The sequence below is a fragment of the Berghia stephanieae genome, chromosome 4, assembly GCF_034508935.2.
Source record: "Berghia stephanieae isolate SIO BIC M18660-M18661 chromosome 4, UCSD_Bste_1.3, whole genome shotgun sequence".
NCBI lineage: Eukaryota > Metazoa > Mollusca > Gastropoda > Nudibranchia > Aeolidiidae > Berghia > Berghia stephanieae.
In genome coordinates, this window is record NC_088363.1 from 12066773 (window position 1) to 12083160 (window position 16388).

General features: G+C 34.9%; 1 protein-coding gene across 2 annotated transcripts in view; it reads right to left on the reverse strand.

Moving 5' to 3' along the window:
• Positions 1-16388, reverse strand: part of LOC144970031 (glycine receptor subunit alpha-2-like) — a 190755-nt gene that overhangs the window by 57645 nt on the left and 116722 nt on the right. For both annotated transcript variants that reach the window (XM_078909212.1, XM_078909211.1), the window contains exon 4: positions 675-1095. In XM_078909212.1, the coding sequence (XP_078765338.1) occupies positions 675-889 (215 nt within the window). In that variant the 5' untranslated portion in view covers positions 890-1095. The remainder of the gene's footprint in view (positions 1-674; positions 1096-16388) is intronic.

Sequence of the window (16388 nt, forward strand, 5' to 3'; positions counted from 1 at the left end):
CCCCTTACTCACTTTCTCTCACCGTACTCAGGTGTTAAATGAGTACCTGGTCGTTATCAGCGCTGTCTTTGCCCGAAAAATTGTAATATCGCCTCACAGGCGTTATGTTCCGTCCTACATGTTAAATGTTGCTGTTGACCAGGAACCCTTTGTAAAGCGTTTTGAGCACATATAGTGGATATTGCGCTATATAAAGCTCATTTAGACTTTTAGATTTAGTTTAAATCATGATGATGATGAGGATGAGGAGGAGGAGGAGGAGGAGGAGGAGAAGGATGATGACGACGACGACGATGATGATGATGATGATGATGATGATGATGATGCTGATGATGATAATGATGATGATGAAAATGAAATTCCCTTTATTCATCCCATAGGAGAAATTATTCTCTTTAGAGTCTATTCCAAGGGGAGACTGGAATAACCCAGGCATCAGCCGCAGTGAAGAGTAGCAAATAGAACTAGGGCGAGATGGCTTGCTCAAGGCCACACAACGCAGCGGCGGGTGATCGAACTCGGTACCTTTCGGGTACAAAGCAAAGACCGTACTGCTGAGCCACGCTGGCCCCCCTGATGATGATGATGATGATGATGATGATGATGATGATGATGATGATGATAATGATGATAAATTAAACGCTAAATAAAGGAAAAACCATAAAACTGGTTACCTTGACAATTTCAAGTTTTTTTCCTCCTTCTCGCCCTCCCCGTCATTCTCTTGGACTGGTGATATTTTGACGTGGCCGTGATGACGTGGCTTTGACGTCCTGTATTTCACGTGGGAAGACAACACCAGATTGATGCAGCTCAATGTCAAGACAAGAACGAGGACCAAGGCCGACACACGTTTTAGACACAGATTCCAAACGGTCTCCATGATCATCGGGGATGGATCCAAGATTCCCAACCAATCAGTCAAAGCTCCAACCTCCTACGACAGTCATCAAAGTGTCCGATTGAATCGTCAGTTCATTAAGACACACAGTTTGAAGTCCAATATTGTTTTGGGACTCACGAAAGACAACATTCTAGAAGCTGGGATTATAGACTTGTGTATTTTTCCTAGCACTGGAATTTTCCTTTTTATGTCTGGAAAGAGAGAAACAACAAAATTATAGTCTCGTATTATTGAGAAAAAAAAAACTAAGAATACTAGCTAATGAATTTTACTTAAAAAGTAATAGTAAATAGGGGGCGAAGTGGCCGAGTGGTTAAGGCATTGTACTGTGACCCGGGAGGTCCAGGGTTCGATCCCCCCTTCAGGCACTTTCGGGTTTGTTTGTTTTTTACTTGCGCAAGATTATTTACCCCCAATTTGCTCACTTATTGGACAACAAAGGCGATTCCTGTTGACATCAGACATCTTGTTTGATGAATTATTTATATTCGTTCGTGGAATGTCAATGCGATGATATGTTATGATGTCGTGGCGGAAGGGTATAATTTTAATTTTAAGAGTAATCACTTAAAAGTTCAGAATTATAACAAAAACAGTTAGAGCCAAAGTTTATCGGAGTTTTTGTTATATATATAGAGCAAAGTTGACGTCACTCAGGTCTTTGCTATTGTTTTTTGCCATCCATTTTTATGAGTAATTCTCACTAAACTTTAATAACCAGACTATAAACTTTCAATGTTACACATAGTTTTGTGTGTAGGTCCGTTTTATTTCCGGATGGCATTGTTGTGAGTTCTTTAGCCAAGAGCACAACAACGATTGAAAAGACAGCTGATGTCGATGTGTTGTGTGATCTGTGAGTTTAGTTCACTCGTAGAAATCATCTGTATTAAATAATGTTGTTTTTATAGATAGTTCAAAGATGACGTCACTCGGGTCTTTGTTGTTGTTTTTTGCCATCCGGGTTTATGAGTAATTCTCACTAAACTGTATTAACCTGACTATAAACGTTCATTGATACACACAGTTTGTGTGTTGGTCCGTTATACTTCCGGATGGCAATGTTATGAGCTTCTTATCCAAGCGCATTCTATCTATAAACCTTCAATGTTACTCATAGTTTTGTGTGAAGGTCCGTTTTATTTCCGGATGGCATTGTTGTGAGTATTTTAGCCGAGAGCACAACATCGATGTGTTATGTGATCTGTGAGTTTTGTTCACTCGTAGAAATCATCCGTATTGATTAATGTTGTTTTGATATGAGATGTCCTCATAAGTGTTCACTGTCGTGGACATAGCCAAGGGACATAATTGATGGCAAACGCATTCCCACAATAATAGACGAGTGTTGAAAAAATCTAGAATTCGTTAAATCCGAAGATAAACCTTCCAAAGACGTCATTGACCTAACTATTGATGAAGGAAGGCAAGGCCACATTGATTTTCGACGCTGGTAATTAATTAAAGGCATGCTCGGCCAGCTGACCGGTAGTGGACACATGCACAGTGGGCGGTAGAGGGCGCATGAGTGTCATGTGTGTACAGACCACCCAAGGGAGAAAACACTGATTAATGATGTTTTGTTTTACTTTTTTTTTTAAGCCGGTATCTAAACTTTGCAGGGATCTTTTTTCTTTTTAATCGATAGTGTGCCATTCATTGAAACTCTGGTTTGAGGGGGTGAGTTATACATAGATGGTCGGCGGATCAAACCTCTGAAGTCTCGATTGTCACAATCGGCGGATCAAACCTCTGAAGTCTCGATTGTCACAATCGGCGGATCAAACCTCTGAAGTCTCGATTGTCACAATCGGCGGATCAAACCTCTGAAGTCTCGATTGTCACAATCGGCGGATCAAACCTCTGAAGTCTCGATTGTCACAATCGGCGGATCAAACCTCTGAAGTCTAGAATGTTACAATCGGCGGATCTAACCTCTGAAGTCTCGATTGTCACAATCGGCGGATCAAACCTCTGAAGTCTCGATTGTCACAATCGGCGGATCAAACCTCTGAAGTCTAGAATGTTACAATCGGCGGATCTAACCTCTGAAGTCTCGATTGTCACAATCGGCGGATCAAACCTCTGAAGTTTACATATAAGCTTTGCTAACTATCTTTTATTTAATTTTGGGCGGATCAGTCCTCTGATGACAGCTCGTATGAAGACCAGTTTTGATTCGCAGATCGTGTCAATCAGGAATTTAGAGTTTTGATCCTCGGACCATCGATATTACATTAATAGAAATTGTATAGTTGAATCTTATTAAAAAAGGAAATAAAATTGAGCTCTTGTATAGCTCAATGTCTACAAAACGTTCTCAAGCGCTTTATAAGGGGTCACTTGCCAGCAGCAACGCTTAATATGTAGAAAGAGGCATGACGCCTGTTAGGCGATATTACAATTTTTCCAACAGAGCTGTTAACGGCCAGGCACGTACTCATTTTACACGTGAGTACGGTGAGAGAATGCGCTGCTCAAAGCGGGAGTCGAACTCCGGCCTTTCCGATCCGAAGGCATTTGTCATAGCACAAGACCACATAGCCGCACAATCTAAGTGAAGAGCGATTTTCCAAAACTGGTTAAGTCGATTTTTCTACTTTTTGAGATTTTCCATCCATGAGATAAATTGAAATGTAAACTTTATTTTGGCACAATAATTTCCTGAAAATATTTGTATGATTTTGAAGTCTAGACACGATAAAACAATAGATCGAATGAGCAATTTTATTGGAAATAATCAACAATATCTCAAAATGGGAAAAAAACGGAGTGAAGAGCGATTTACCAAAACTCCTTATCTCCACTTTTCCACACTTTGAGACAGATAGAAATATTTCCCTTAAATGCGGCTATGTGGTCTAGTGGTATGACTCTCGTTTACGGATCGGAAGTTTCTGGGTTCGAGCCTCGCTCCACTCATAGTCTCGATACTCACATTCTCTCACCGTACTCAGGTGTAAAATGAGCTCCTAGCCGTCAACTACGTTGCATCTGTCGAAAAAAAATGTAATATCGCCTAACAGGCGTCATGTCTAGTTCTACACGATAAGTGTTGCTGTTGGTCTGGGACCTTTTGTAAAGCGCTTTGTGCACGTTTAGTGGATATTAAAATATCAGTTTGGTATAAAGTTTACACTTGATTCAAGCTCATAAAAAACCAGTTATCAATTAGATTGACCAAGAATGATAGGAAAATAAACAAGATGATGATTACTGATTGTCTTTCCTTGGGTTGTTGTTGTTGTGGTTGTTGTTGTTGTTGTTGTTGTTGTTGTTGTTGATTTGGAGTTCATTGCCCCTAGAAAATATCATGATAATCAATTCCAAACTTGGGATGGAATTGGAGTCAATAGTCTGATGTCACGTCGCCCAGAAACGGCGGCCATCGTGGTTCTAAACACAGAAAATCGTTACTTTTTATTCTTCATGCTGGCTAGAACTTTTTCACTTGTCATATGATCAGAATGTGTAAAAATCAAAACATGATCATATTTAAAATGTTTATTTTCCTCTGGATACGCTTTTATGCTCATTTGGAGAAACATTTCATAAGGGCGTCCGCCATTGTTCCGATAGTTTAGAGCCAGTTACAAAGTTACCATGCGTCATAACGAGGGAAGTGACGTAACGACTGTTGAAGCGTATTGATCAGGGGAGACGTAAAATTTCAAAGCGGTATTATGTCGAGTTGGTATTGATGCTATGCGTTTAGGTAAAATACTCACAGCATCCGCCAAACTAATTTAAACTTGCCGCACCTAAACCTTTTTGTAACCTTCAATGTTAATAGATAGAACGAAGATGACGTCACCCAAGTCTTTGTTATTGTTTTTTGCCATCCGCGTTCATGAATAATTCTCACTGAACTGTATTAACCAGGCTATAAACGTTCAAGAATAATACACATAGTTTTGTTAGGTAGTCCATTATACTTCCGCGTGGCAATATTGTAAGCACCTTAGATACCTAACTACCAACCTACTTCTTACTACTACTCACATTTCTAACCACTTTACCTTAAATATCACTTTTTCACATCAGTTCAACACCGACAGAGATAAGACCAAATCGGGACAATTGATCACAATTTTACTTTTTTTAAATCTTCAAAACAATCAGAAAAACAAACAAAACACAATCAGACAAAGACATAAACAAACAAATCTTTAAAAAAAACCCAACCAAAACAAACTCTCCAACAGCTACACCAGTGTCCAATATCATTTCCCTTACATGTCGATTGATAAGATTGGTTATCATCACTTGAAAAGTTCAAGGTGACCTAGACGATCGCCTCCTATAGACCAAAGACCTGATATTGATCAAAACATTATCTACGTCACGAGAGCAGACCCGATCACCAAACGAAAGTTAAAAATGAGTAGTTGTTTATATGAGCTCTCAAGGAAACAAGTGATTCTATTGGTTGGGCTAGTGATTACAAATCATAATTTTTGTTTTCTCCTTGACCTTCGTCTTATTTTTTTTTTTGGGTGGGGGGGGGGGGGGGGCTTTACGAAGGTCACGCCTTGACTCACGTAATCACGTGACGGAGTAAACATAAACAATAAACAAACGTGTTTTCGTAGACGTGGACGGGTGATGTTTATCGCAGATAATCAAATTTGTAATCAAATTTATCTAATTGGAATTCAAAAATGAACTCTCGGTGGAGGCTAATAATGTGATTGTTATTTTTAACTTTTAACGATAAAAACACTTTTTTATCGATTTAACGATTCGTATTCTATTGTAAAACGTTATGTTTTGAATTCTTTAAAATTCAATTTTTAAAATTTATCTAATAGACAAATTAACACAAAATATGCAGAGTATAATTCTTGCACCAGCAAAACAAAGCAATATATTTCAATAAGATTTGATTGAATATAAATATAACATGGCACATTTTAACTGGGCCAGCGAAGTCATTGACCATCTAAATGTTTAAGTTACTTTCCCAGATGATGATGATGATGATGATGATGATGATGATGATGATGATGATGATGATGAGGAGGAGGAGGAGGAGGAGGAGCAGGAGTAGAAGAAGGAGGATGAAGAGGAGGAGGAGGATACTGAGGATTGTGATCGTGATGATAATGATGATGATGATGATGAATACGATCTTGATGATGATAAAGGTGATGATGATGATGATGATGATGATGATGATGAGGAGGAGGAGGAGGAGGAGGAGGAGGAAGAGGATGTTGAGGATTGTGATGGTGATGTTGGTGTTGGCGATGGAGGTGATGTATTAGTAGTAGTAGTAGTAGTAGTAGTAGTAGTAGTAGTAGTAGTAGTAGTAGTAGTAGTAGCAGTAGTAGTAGTAGTGATGGTGGTGGTGGTGGTGGTGGTTGTGGTGACTATGAAAGTGATGACGACATCAAATTATCATTTAAAACACTATGCCGGAGTGAGTGCATGCTATTTCAATTCCAACTGGTCGTCACGGATGACTGACTACAATGTAATGGGTCCTGTATTCCATACATGATATTATGGTTGTTGTTGTTGTTGTTGTTGTTGTTGTTGTTGTTGTTGTTGATGTTTACAAAGGTTGTTTGGGTTATTATGTTTACTTAATTAGTGGTTGATCGTCTGCCAATAGTGTGTGTGTGTGTGTGTGTGTGTTATTTGTGTTGTTTGTGTGTGTGGTCTGTCTGGGTGTGTGTGTGTGTGTGTTATGTGTGTGTGTGTGTGGTTTGTCTGGGTGTGTGTGTGTGTTATGTGTGTGGTTTGTGTTTGTGGCGTGTGTGTGTGTGTTGGAGAGAGAGATTAAGAGAAAAAAAAGAGAAATTAGAAGAGAGGGAGAAAGAGAGTGTGTGAGAGTGAGAGAGTGAGAGAGAGAGGGAATGAGAGAGAGAGAGAATGAGAGAGAGAGAGAATGAGAGAGAGAGAGGGAATGATAGAGAGAGAGAGGGAATGAGAGAGAGAGAGAGAGAGAGAGAGGGAATGAGAGAGAGAGAGAGAGAGAGAAAAGAGGAGATATTAAAAAGAAGAGATAGAAAGAGAGAGAGAGAGAGAGAGAGAGAGAGAGAGAGAGAGAGAGATAGAAAGAAAGAAAGAGAGAGAGAGAGAAAGAGAGAGAGAGAGAGAGCAATATCCGTACTTATTGTTTCCAATATCAACAGACATCATCACCATTTTGGTAGCTTGGTGCCTCTTTAGAAGGGGTAAACCGACGGGCACTTATTTGCAGGCCTGATAACCCAATTCCTTATGGGCCAATTCATTGTTGTAATAGAAATCTCATAAGTGGGTTCGGTTCGGATGTCAGACCTGCATATATGTACACGTGTGGTAAAGGGCTATAATAAGACCTATTTATTATTATTATTATTATTATTATTATTATTATTATTATTATTATTATTATTATTATTATTATTATTATTATTATTATTATTATTATATGTTGTTGTTGTTGTTGTAATTAATTATTGTTTATTATTATTATTATTAATTATTATTATTATTATTATATATTATTATTATTATTATTATTATTATTATTATTATTTATTATTACTAGTAAAAAGCCCGCAATTTCGGGGGGAAAGAACTATTTTCATTCGATATTGCCTGAATCATTTTCTTGATTAGCTTAATTACGATTAGATGCACACTTTAATCGATGTGCTTGTCGTCGCTGCCATGCTTTATTCGGCATGATTTTAGTTTATCAGTCAGTAGATATCAATATCAATGAGTTACAAGTCTTTACCATGCTTGACTTGGGAGGCCTACCGAAAGCTCCTACAAAGGGAAACAACTTAAATAATATTTCCTCAACTAACCCCAAGAAAAAGTAAAACCAAGACTACCTTTAACTAACCCTGATAAGAAAATAAACACCCTAGCATTATGACTAACCCTAATAGAAAAATAATCCTCGGACTGCTTTGCACTACCTTTCAATACTTCACAAATTAAAATGGCGGCCGAGAATCAAAACAATGGTCAAATTAGGAAATTTTAAACTTTCACAAATCTATCAAGGTTTGTTCTAGAGTTTTTAAAACGCTTCTTTCTGATGACAAATTGAATAAATAAACGCCTGACAAAAGATATACGGTGAAAATACAAATTGAAAGAATACTGGGGATGTAGGAGCTTTCGGAATGTCTCCCGTTTACCTAACTTATGTGAGGTCAAATGAAAATCTGAAGCAGACGCGAAAATATCAAGTTTGTTCGGGCTAGAAGCTAGACAGATACAATTGACAGTTTGCCGACAACGTTTAATTAAATATTTCCCAGGGCAATAATTATCACATCGATGGCATAAAAACGACAGTAATATCAGCAGTAATATTAGTTGACGTTGTTAATCGGTGAAACTTGTTTAAAATTTGTGTAAAGCCGAATACCTTCATGTGATCAAGTGAATAATATCACTTTGAATGCCACGATTTGCTCAAAAATGCCAACACACACACACACATGCATACACTACACACAACACACACAAACACACACACGCACACACACACAAACATACACGCAATTAGAACATACTACTACATAACAACATTGATCACCGCTAAATCAACAACACAACGGAAGTAATAATAATACTTGATGTCATAAATAAATAGCGCAAATTGACAACTTTTTACAGTGACGAAATTGGTTGATTTTGGGACTGTTTAGCGTCGTCGGTACGTATTTTATGATATCTGTGTGACTCAACGAACTTTCAAACTGACTTTAAATTATAAAAGGAAATCAAGTTATCTGTTTATCTATCTGTAAAAAATACATTTCTAATTTTGAAATCTTTCAGTAGAGTTCTGCGCCGTATCATTTTTTTTATTGACTCAAATAAGCACAATGTTCTCCACAATGCTATATTTTTAAGGAAGGATTATTATTATTATTACTATTATTATATTATTATTATTATTATTATTATTATTATTATTATTATATTATTATTATTATTATTATTATTATTATTATTATTATTATTATTATTATTATTATTATTATCATTATTATTATAATCATTATCATTATTATTATTATTATTATTTTTGTTGTTATTATTATTATTGTTATTATTGTTATTATTATTATTATTATTATTATTATTATTATTATTATTATTATTATTATTATTATTATTATTATTATTATTATATTATTATTATTATTATTTTATTATTATTATTATTATTATTATTATTATTATTATTATTATTATTATTATTATTATTATTATTATTATTATTATTATTATTATTATATTATTATTTTCCAATGTCTCTAAATTACTTTATAACTTACTCTAACACTACTCACTTTTTTTCTTGACTTTTGTATGATACACAATACAAATTCAATCTTTGAGGTGTGTTTTTATACTCTTTGGAATACAACCAAACCCCCCCCCCCCTCCCCCCGAAAAAATTTTTTTAAAGCATTTATATATCGCAATCTCCACTAAATATGCTCAAATCACTTTACAAGGGGTCTATAGCGAACTGTAACAAATAACATGTAGGACGATGTATGACGTCTGTTTTGTGGAATTTAATTATCTTTTTATCCGACAGAGAAAACATTGAATTCAATCTTTGAGGTGTGTTTTTATACTCTTTGGAAAATCAACACAGACAACAGTGACTGACGTCGTAAGTATTGGCGATATCATAAATTCCGATATCGATACGATACGATATATCGACATTTATCGAAGCAAACCCCTACCACGAATACCTCAATTCACGAAAAATTTCTTCGTTTTTCCATTGTTTTTCTTCATAGTACACTTATTTTGTGATGCTTTTTGGCTCCCTTATTACAAGTCGATTACAACAAGAAATGAAGAAATGATTCTCTGCGTGTGTGATTTTGGCAGCCCTGGTAAACTACGAGGTTAATATATATCGATATCGATATTGCATTTTGAAATCGATATGATTCGATATTATCTTTCATATCGATATATCGATACTTCAATATCATATTATGCCCAACACGAGACGTCATCGTACAATATATTATGGATACTTGATAAAAAGAATTATATTTCAAGCATTGGTAAACATTGATGTAATAGTAAACTATTATTGAAAGGAAATTATATTATTTCCACTCAAATTATGTACACTCTGACGATGGTCATTCTATATTATACAAATGGACAGGAGACGATTCATTTCAAGTGGACGACGACGAAACTACACACTGACCTGGAATTAATGCACTGTGTTTGTCTGTGCGTATACTGTGTACTGTGTACTTTATATCACTGTATCCGGCATGACGGGGAACTGGAAACTGTTCGAATTACAATAGGATAAACACACCACACGCCCCAGACTAAACTTAATATTCGCGCCATTATTATTATTTTACTCGACCTAGACTTCTAACGTTGCAGAATAAATATTATTGATGTGTATTGATTATGATGATGACGTCATGACGAATAGGTACACATATAAAATATCACGGTGACATACTTGACCGAATAGGGTAGAGAAGTCCTGACGTCAGGCATTCCTCTGTTCCGGTTCCAGACTCACTGGAAGAGTGTAAACTCATGGGGGCGGACTTTAACAATGAATAGGTTACATATTGAATCATAATGTGGTTTGATTGCTTTATTAGCAGAATGTATAGTCAAAGACCTTTTTCTTCTTCTTTCAGCTTATCCCAGCATTTTGCAGGGTTGCCATAATGAATGCCACATCTCCATGCATCTCGGTTCATGGCATCATCTTCCTCCAGGCCCAGTTCTTTCATATCATCCTTTACTCTATCCAACCATCTAGTCTTTGGGCGTCCCTTTTTCCTCTTTCCCGCTAATTGTCTATCCAATAGTTTCTTCCTACGTACTCCCTCTCTCGTCTCTTTACATGTCCGAACCATTTCAATCTATCTTCCTCATCTTTACTGATACCTGGTTGAAAAAGAGCGAGAGAGTATGGATAATCTGTATTGAACACCTTTTCCTTAGGCTAGAAAAACCAGATGCCATCACTCTGAAACCAGAATATCCGTTGTACAATTTACGTATCTAGCCTTCCAGATGACTAGTGTTACACTTCCAATGAGATTCGAACCAGTATTTTTACGTCACATTATTGTTCCATATTTATTGTTTTGTTACGTCAATTTTGGATACTCTAGGAATTAGGAAAATTGTGGAAAAGAGATGATGCTTTACAGAGATATGTACGAGTACAGATTGATCTATTTCACAAATTTGCAGACTGACAAGCTTTTAAAACAATAATATTAAAATTGAGCTTTTATATAGAGCAATATCCACTAATGTTGTTCAAAGCGCATTACAAGGGGTCCCTGTCCAACATGCAGCAACATTTAACACGTAGGACCGTACATGACGCCTGTTAGGCGATATTACAATTTTTTCGGACAGAGACAACGCTGCCAACGGCCAGGTACTCATTTTACACCTGTGAGTAAAGGGACTTCTCCAAGGACTCAACTATGCCCCGAGCGAGGCTCGAACCCAGGACCTTCCGATCCAAAAGCGAGTATCATACTACTTGACCACATAGACGTGCATTGAACGCTAACAAGCTTTTGCCCACAAAACGTTATATCTGTAATTATCATTTGGGTCCGACATGCACATCTATGCAGGTCAGATAACCGGACGCAATTATAGGCCCGTTATAATGTTGAACATGTTGTAATGGACAATATTTTGAGGTGGTTTGAGAATAATATTTCTATTTAAATAATGAACCCAAAATCATTTAGACTATCAGACCTGAAAATACGTACACGTGGTTTGGGAACAAACTCGCACACCTTTCTTCTTCTTCTTCTTCTTCGTTCCCGTCACGTCACATGGTCAGTCCGGTCTGGTGAATGAAGCCCACAGTGGTCCTGAGGTCGTCCTCACTGCCGTACAGCTTCTTTGAGTATGAGGTTGGGTCAGGCCAGAAGTTCCTTCTCAATTGGTTGTACTTTGGACATTCCATTAGGACATGATGTCCATTTTCATTTTCAAGTCCGCAGTCACATTGTCCAGAGGCACCTGCTCTGGACATCCTCCACATATGTTCCTTTAACTGGTTGTGTCCAGTTCTCAGTCTGAAGATGATGACCTGTTCCTTTCTGTCGAGCACCTTGATTGGGTCATTCATGTTGTATTCTGGGTGCTTCTCTCTCCATCTCTGAGACTGGATAAATTTGGCCATTTTGTTAATTTCTACTGTTGAGTACATTGGGGAGGGTTGCTGCATGCGACTGCCTGCCTTTGCCAGTTGGTCAGCGATCTGATTTCCAAGTATCTCACAGTGTCCTGGAATCCACTGCAGTACCATGTTGGTAAACTTGCTTAGCTTCATGAGGTCTTCCACCAAGGCGTCTATATCATCCGCAAAGGACATCATTATATCCTCCAGAATTTTCTTAGCATCTGTTAAAATCACTATGTGTCTTGGTTTTTCATTTTCTGAGAGGATTTGCTTAACAGCTTTATGGATTGCATCTGTCTCTGACTTGTAGATTGAAGTGCGAGTACCAGTCGGTTTGCTGATCTCCTTTTGTTGACCATTTGTGTACTCGATGTGCACTCCCAGGCACACCTTTCAATTCAGTTCTTAATTTATAGCTGAGTAAATTCCATTTTTTTAAAATCAAATTGAAAGCACACATAAAGCTGTGGTAACAATTCATGACCAGATTCAGTTTATCATTTTGTATGGGTTAAATCTTGTAAAATAAACAAATAACTGACGATATAGTATCAACATTAAAACAAAATAAAGTTTTAAGCGCTCTGAGGTTTCGACAAAAGGCGCTATAGAAATATGCTTATTGCTATCATTATTATTATTATTATTATTATTATTATTATTATTATTATTATTATTATTATTATTATTATTATTTATTATTATTATCATCATCATTTTTATTATTTATACCCATTTATTAATTTTTTGGAAAATAAAACCTGTCACTTCGTTTACGACTTAAAAATAAACAAACAAAAAAACACACACGAGGCGAGAGAGACATGAAAACAGAATTATAATATTGGAGCAATTTTACAACAACCAATTTATTCTGGGCTCCAATAAAACATCGATGAATTCTATCCGTTTGGGTCATGGGGGGCTTGGGACTGGGTCTGAGAATCAAATAAAACGACTTTTATTGGATATGTCTGGAATCTGGAATTGGTAGGAATAACTAATTTTTTCTTAAATTTTGGAAGAGCAAGATGGTCAAGTGACAAACACAATTGCAGCAACACCCGATGGAAATGGGTTTCATCAGCTCCTAGTTTGTTACGACGCTGCGTTGTGGTGTACTGAACTGTTTCTATCCTTAAGACAAGATATAATATTAATATTAATAATAATAATAATAATAATAATATATAATAATAATAATAATAATAATAATAATAATAATAATAATAATAATAATATATATAATAATAATAATAATAATAATAATAATAATAATAATAATAATAATGATAAATAATAATAAAATATATAATATAATAATAATAATAATAATAATAATAATATAATAATAAATAATATAATAATAATAATAATAATAATAATAATATAATAAATAATAATAATAATAATATAATAATAATAATAAATAATAAAATAATAATGATAATAAAATAATAATAATAATAATAATAATAATAATAATAATAATAAATATAATAATAATAATTAAATAATAATAATAATAATAATAATAATAATAATAATAATAATAATAATAATAATAATAATAATAATAATAATAATATAATAAAATAATAATAATAATAATAGTAATAAAAATAATTAATAAGAAGAAAGAAGAATAGAGAATGAAGAAGAGAAGAAGAAGAAGAGAGGAGAGAGGGGAGGAGGAGGAGGAGGAGGCGGCGGAGGAGAAGAAGAAGAACAGTAACATTCTTCTTTGATGTGCTTTTCCATCATACATAATCAAAATCTGTACTTTTCCAATGGAATCACAAACTACTTTTATTTCCATGTAAATTTATCACGTACAATAAGTCACAGACAGACGTCTGATTCAAGATCAGAGAAAATTCAACTTAAAGAATGTTACACAATACCACACTGATTAACTCTTTATATCCAGGACCCAATGCTTACTTCGATTTTTTTATCATCATCATCATCATCATCATCATCACCACCATCATCATCATCACGGTCCTCATTAATTCCTTTTTTGCCATTATATAATAGAACAAGGCTAATATTATCATCATTTTCTACTATTTTCTTTTAATGTAATTTAATTTTTATTAACACATCGCCGGTAACAAGTAAGTTATGGAGCAAGACCCAGCCAAATTTTCAGCCCACAAAGTTGTTTTTTTTCACCAGTTAATCAACAAAAGGCTGCTATCATGATGGAAAAGAATATGGAATAGACCAATCAGTTTCGAAATAAAAATTAAACTGAACAAATCGCTGGTACTTTCCATTTTACTAGACGGCTGCGAGGCATGGACATAAACTACGGAATTAGGGCGCAGAATCTCTGCTTTTGAGATGAAAAGTTATCGAAATCTCCTGCTGGTGACAAATACAGAACACAGAATCAATAAAGACGTACTGCAAGAAGTGCAAGATCGTGCAGGAGAACAGGTTTGTTGATGCATTAAGGTTTGTGCAGAACGGTGATGGAGAGTATCCTGGAAGGTGGAAGAAGAAGGGGAAGACAAAGGAAAGTTTGGATAGACAATATCAAGGAATGGACAGGAATGAAGATGGAAGAAGTCTTGGAGAATGCCAGCTACAGAGAAGGATGTCGGAAAGTGGTGAGAGCTACATCCCGTGTATTCCTCCAACGATCATCAGATCTTGGGATGAATGAATGAATGAATGAATGAATGAACGAATGAATGAATGAATAAATGAATGAATGAATGCATGAATGAATGAATGAATGAATGAATGAATGAATGAATGAATGAATGAATGAATGACAATTAAAAAGAAACTCAACCTCACAGTTTATCTTATTCAGAAAGATAAAAGTGTCTTAATTTGCCTTCACTAAAATATCGTAGAAAAAGAGATCATATCCAAATATATATAGACTCGATTATGGTTCTTACAATATAGATTATAATGATTTTTTACAACTATTTGCATATTCCAAACACTAGGGGAGATAAGTTATTTGTCAAAAATTGTAAATCGTCTCTCGGGAAAACATCCTAATTCAAAGAACTCTAACAATTTGAAACGATCTGAAGTTTGAGACAAACAATTTTTAATTCAATTAATAATTTTCATAATGCCATTAATAAAGAACTTACAACATAATATTCGATTTCAATAAATAATGAACCGTGACAATAGATATTATTTGAATTTGCATATCAATTAATTGAAGCTCTCGAATGTATAAAGGTGGATATGTCAAATGAATAGCAAAAATTATTCTACGACTCTTGACAATGAGAAATACTTGTGTGTCTATTAGATATTTGATCATTTGAAATAATGATTACATACATTCAAAATTGTAAAATTAACAATGGATATTTTTTATATTGCTTTTCAAAATTGTATCTCTATGCATGGACGTTTCACAAAACATTTAAAGGTTTTTGAAGCGCATTCGCTCTTAACCAATACGATATGATTGATACGATTTATACGATCAAACTACATAATATACGTTACCCTTAGATTAAATCTTCACGACTGTATCATCAAGATGTCTACAATTAGAAATATACTAAACCCCGCAATTTAATGATCAAACTATATAGTATACGTTATTTTTATACTTATCTCAAAAACGTCTTCGCCAACTGTATCATCACCTTGCTTACAATAACAAAGAAAGTCAACCTAACAATGTTATTGATAAACTATGTAATATACGTGATTTTTATACTTAGATCAAACCCTTCTTCAATGCTTGTATCGTCAGGATGTCTACGATTAGAAATATACTAAATCTTACAATTAAACTGTGTATAATATTATACGTTATCTCTATACGTAGATCAAAATCTGTTACCTGCTGTACCATTACGTTAAATACAATTAGAAAGATGCTAATAATATAATATACCTTATTTTCAGACTTCAATCCAAACCTTCGTCTCCGTCTGTATCATCACAATACCCACAGTTAGAAATAATATACAAAACTTCACAATTTAAACAATCAAACAATAATTATAATATAAAGAACTGAGCAAGTGTGTATGAAAGGTACCAGACAAAGGAAGGGTTTCTTTTCCTTGTATTTTTCTTCCTTGCTTTGTCTGGCACCTTTCATACACACTTGTTCAGGTCTTTATCTTAAATATGTGCCTGCTCCTTAATTAAAAAAAAATAAATTGAAACTATATAATATACGTTACTTTTATATTTCTCCGCCCGTTTTATCACCATACGTTTAGAAAGATATCAATAAAATAGACATTATGTTCATCCTTAGATCAAAATCTCCGCCTGTATCATCACGATGCA